Source organism: Oryza brachyantha, chromosome 3 (genome assembly GCF_000231095.2).
Source record: "Oryza brachyantha chromosome 3, ObraRS2, whole genome shotgun sequence".
NCBI lineage: Eukaryota > Viridiplantae > Streptophyta > Magnoliopsida > Poales > Poaceae > Oryza > Oryza brachyantha.
Window position 1 is genome coordinate 15,854,425 of NC_023165.2, and position 3,437 is coordinate 15,857,861.

Below are 3,437 nucleotides of genomic sequence, written 5' to 3' on the forward strand. Positions count from 1 at the left end.
AAAAAAACATACCAAACTTTGGTTATGCTAGCTTTTTATTAGGTCTTATTTGGCTTAATGCCTTACCAAATGTTTGCAATTGAGATCCTCTGTAGTACTGTATATGCAGTTACTGACAGGTGAGCCCACAGACTATAAGGTCCACTTGTCAGTGAGCAGTAGCGCAAAGGATTAGATCCAAGCGTTTGCATATGTTTTGAGAGCAGAAATTTGAGATATTACCAAATTTTGGTTGGTATGTGTTGGCAATGCTATTCTTGGATTTGGAATGCAATAATTTGGAATGGTTGAGAGTGAGAACAAAGCAAATAAACCGTGAAACAAAATCAATAACAGATGGATGCCTGGCCGCGGTCGTATAAGCAAATGTATCGTATGCAAGTTAATAAATATTATTGATTTTTTCTAGGAAGAACTTCTAATCTGCCTGTACCTATATAACGTGACTACGCCAACGGTGTGAATATAAAAGGGGTGATCATTTAGCTTGGAAGACGCCGAATGATGTAGTTGTAAACTTTTATATATATATATATATTCTTACCGACCTAAAGGCTATAAAATATATTTCGCTAAAAAAACTCCAAAAATAATTTCTAAATTTAAGGCTAATAATCTAAATTTTAGTTTATAGGCATATGCACAAAGGAATAGACGGGGAACATGTTAAATCTTGTGAAAGTTGACTAGGCAGTTTAATTTATCACCGATAGTTTATTTTTGATGATTAATAATCTCCAAGTACATTAAAGAACAGCAAGTCTGCAACGATATGATGCAGCATCTAACAGCGGACCAGTGTCTGGCTGTTTGTAGGGGAGGGCAGCCAGCATAGCGAGCTAGCTGCACGGCGGCAGCGGGCGGTCGCAGAGGCACTTGTTGCCGGCGAAGTGCTTGGCCCCGAACCGGTGCGTGTACCGCCCCTGCGGTATGGGCCCGCACAGCTGGTTGTAGCTCACGTCGAACGCTAGCCACTTCCTCCCCGGCGCCGCCGCCGCTGCCGGGATGCTCCCGTACACCATGTTGTGGTCGATGACCAGGATGTCCAACTGCTCCGGCAGCTCCACGCGGCCGAGGTCGAAGGTGAACCGGTTGCGCGACAGCCGAAGCGCATTCAGAGTCTTCTTGGCGCCGAACAACATCGACGCGTCGCCGGTCAGCTGGTTGTTGGCGATGTCCACATCCCCGAAGACGGCGCTGCCGAACGTGGCAGGGAGAGGGCCGGTGAGGAGGAGGTTGAATACTGTGGCGGTGGGCGGGATGGTGCCGGTTAGGCGATTACCGTCGAGGCGAAGGAAGGTGAGGTCGGGGAGGGCGCGCGGGCCGAGGAATGAGGGGATGGGGCCGTACAGCTGGTTGTAGGCGAGGTTGAGCGTCTGCAGCTTGGTGAGGTTGGCGATGGCGGCCGGGACTGGCGCTGAGATGTTGAGCGCGAAGATGGTGAGATCGGTTACGCGGGCGGTGGTGGCGTTGCAGGAGACGCCGTCCCAGGAGCAGCATGGCGTGGAGGAGTTCCAGACGGAGAGCGCCGGCGGGTTGCCGAGGGCTGACTTGATGGCCAGGAGCGCCGCCTTGTCGGACTTGTCGCAGAGACCGTCTGTCTTGCTTGTTGCCGCTGTGGCAACAACGAGGATGGCGAGAAGGACTCCCACGGTGTGGTGGAACATTCTGCTGCTGAGCTCCATCGCCATGGCACGCTCAGGCGAGCCGAATTTGGATGAAGCAATTATGTAGGGAAGCTCTGCTCAGCTGGCTGACAGTCTGGACTGCGGCCAGAGTGGGTTTGGCACATTGGGCATCGACCCATAGTGCTGGATTGGACTGCCCCTAACTTGCAGAATTCATCGGCCAAATCAGTCTTTGTGATGACGCTGCCCATGCTTCACGTTTCACCGCCACCTATAACCTTGGTTTTGGTTGAGGCGTTGTTTAGTTCCAAAATCTTTTCAAAAACGTCACATTAAATCTTTGGACACATAAATAAAATATTAAATATGTGTGAATATTAAAACTAATTACGCAGTTAGGAAGGAAATCGCGAGACAAATCTGTTAAGCGTAATTAGGACGTGATTAGCCATAAGTGCTACAGTAACTAACATGTGCTAATGACGGATTAATTAGACTCAAGAATCGAATCGCGGTTTTCAGACGGAATCTGAAATTTATTTTGTAATTATACTATGTTTAATATTTCAAATATGTGTTCAAAAGTTTGATGTGATATTTTTACAAAAATATTTTGCAAACTAAACAAGGCCTGAGTCAGCACGGACAGATGCAGCGGTAGCACTGTTTGATTTGCAGATTTAGATTGGAGCCCAACTTGGGTGCCGTGTCGTGTGGCCTCACTCCACCACTTTGGAATATTCCAACTAGCTCGGCCGAACAAATGCCTCTATGGGCCTGTTTGGGAGAGTTTCTTCTAGCTGCAGCTTTTTTCAAAAACTGCTTCTGTCAAAAGCTGTCCCAAATGGTCTATAATTTCTGAGAATCTGTAGTTATAGATTCTGGAAAATAAACCAAGAATCCAAAAGCTAGAGAAGCTGGGTTTAGAAGATTTTTCAGATTCTTAGAAGCTGGCTACTAAGCAACTGTTTCTTAGAATGTAAAACTCCCCCAAACAGATCCTATAGCTGAACCAGTAGAGGAGGCGGTGTCTTGAGTCATGATCCTCTGCAGAGGATCCCATTTGCGGTGGCTTTGATGGTTCAAAGGTGGAGCTGAGTGGAACTTGGTGTGATACAGCAGATTAGGCTGGGGGAGGAGTTTGGCGAGCAGATCGGGCGGCCACAGCAGATGAGGCCACTTGTAACATCCTGATTTTTGTGAGCCAAAAAAATTTGGGAAAATTGTAAAGATGCCATTATAATTTTGCGAAATCGTAGATATGGCATCCTGGCCCACTTGTCATTGACTCACGTGGACCCTACATGTCATTGAGATACCAGTGGCATATTTCTAACTTTGCAAAATTATAATGGCACGGTTGCAAATTTCCCAAAAATTTTTGATAATCAAAAATCCCAATTTCAAAAATACTGATTATCGTACCAAAACCCTGAGCTCACTTGCCTAAGAGAAATGATAATTCATCTATTTTTCTCGGCGTTCCGGACTCTCCAAAATTCGTGCGACTAAAATTCTATCCAGAGAATTTAATCGTGGAAATGAAATTTCCTGTCATTGAAAATTTACTTAATTCAGTCCGTAATTGTTCCAGCGAATTATATTTGTCCTAGTTAATCTCCGTTCAGAATATTTTATTCCAAACTTCTATGGTTAAGTTAATATCTTTTCCTACCTTCGATCCGTCCCAATAATCTATCCATACAAATATTTCTATTTATTCTGGACCTCGATAGTTCAAAATATTAACTGACTCATCCTTTATCTATTCCTTTTTATTCTCAATTTTAGTCGACCGACTAAATATTA

At 45.1% G+C, this 3,437-nt stretch overlaps 1 protein-coding gene across 1 annotated transcript; it reads right to left on the reverse strand.

Moving 5' to 3' along the window:
• Nucleotides 1-839: 839 nt before the first annotated feature.
• On the reverse strand, nt 840-1,691 carry LOC102710284 (polygalacturonase inhibitor-like). The gene has a single exon (XM_006650177.3). The coding sequence runs from the start codon at nt 1,689-1,691 to the stop codon at nt 840-842; it is 852 nt and encodes a 283-aa protein (XP_006650240.2).
• Nucleotides 1,692-3,437: the final 1,746 nt, after the last annotated feature.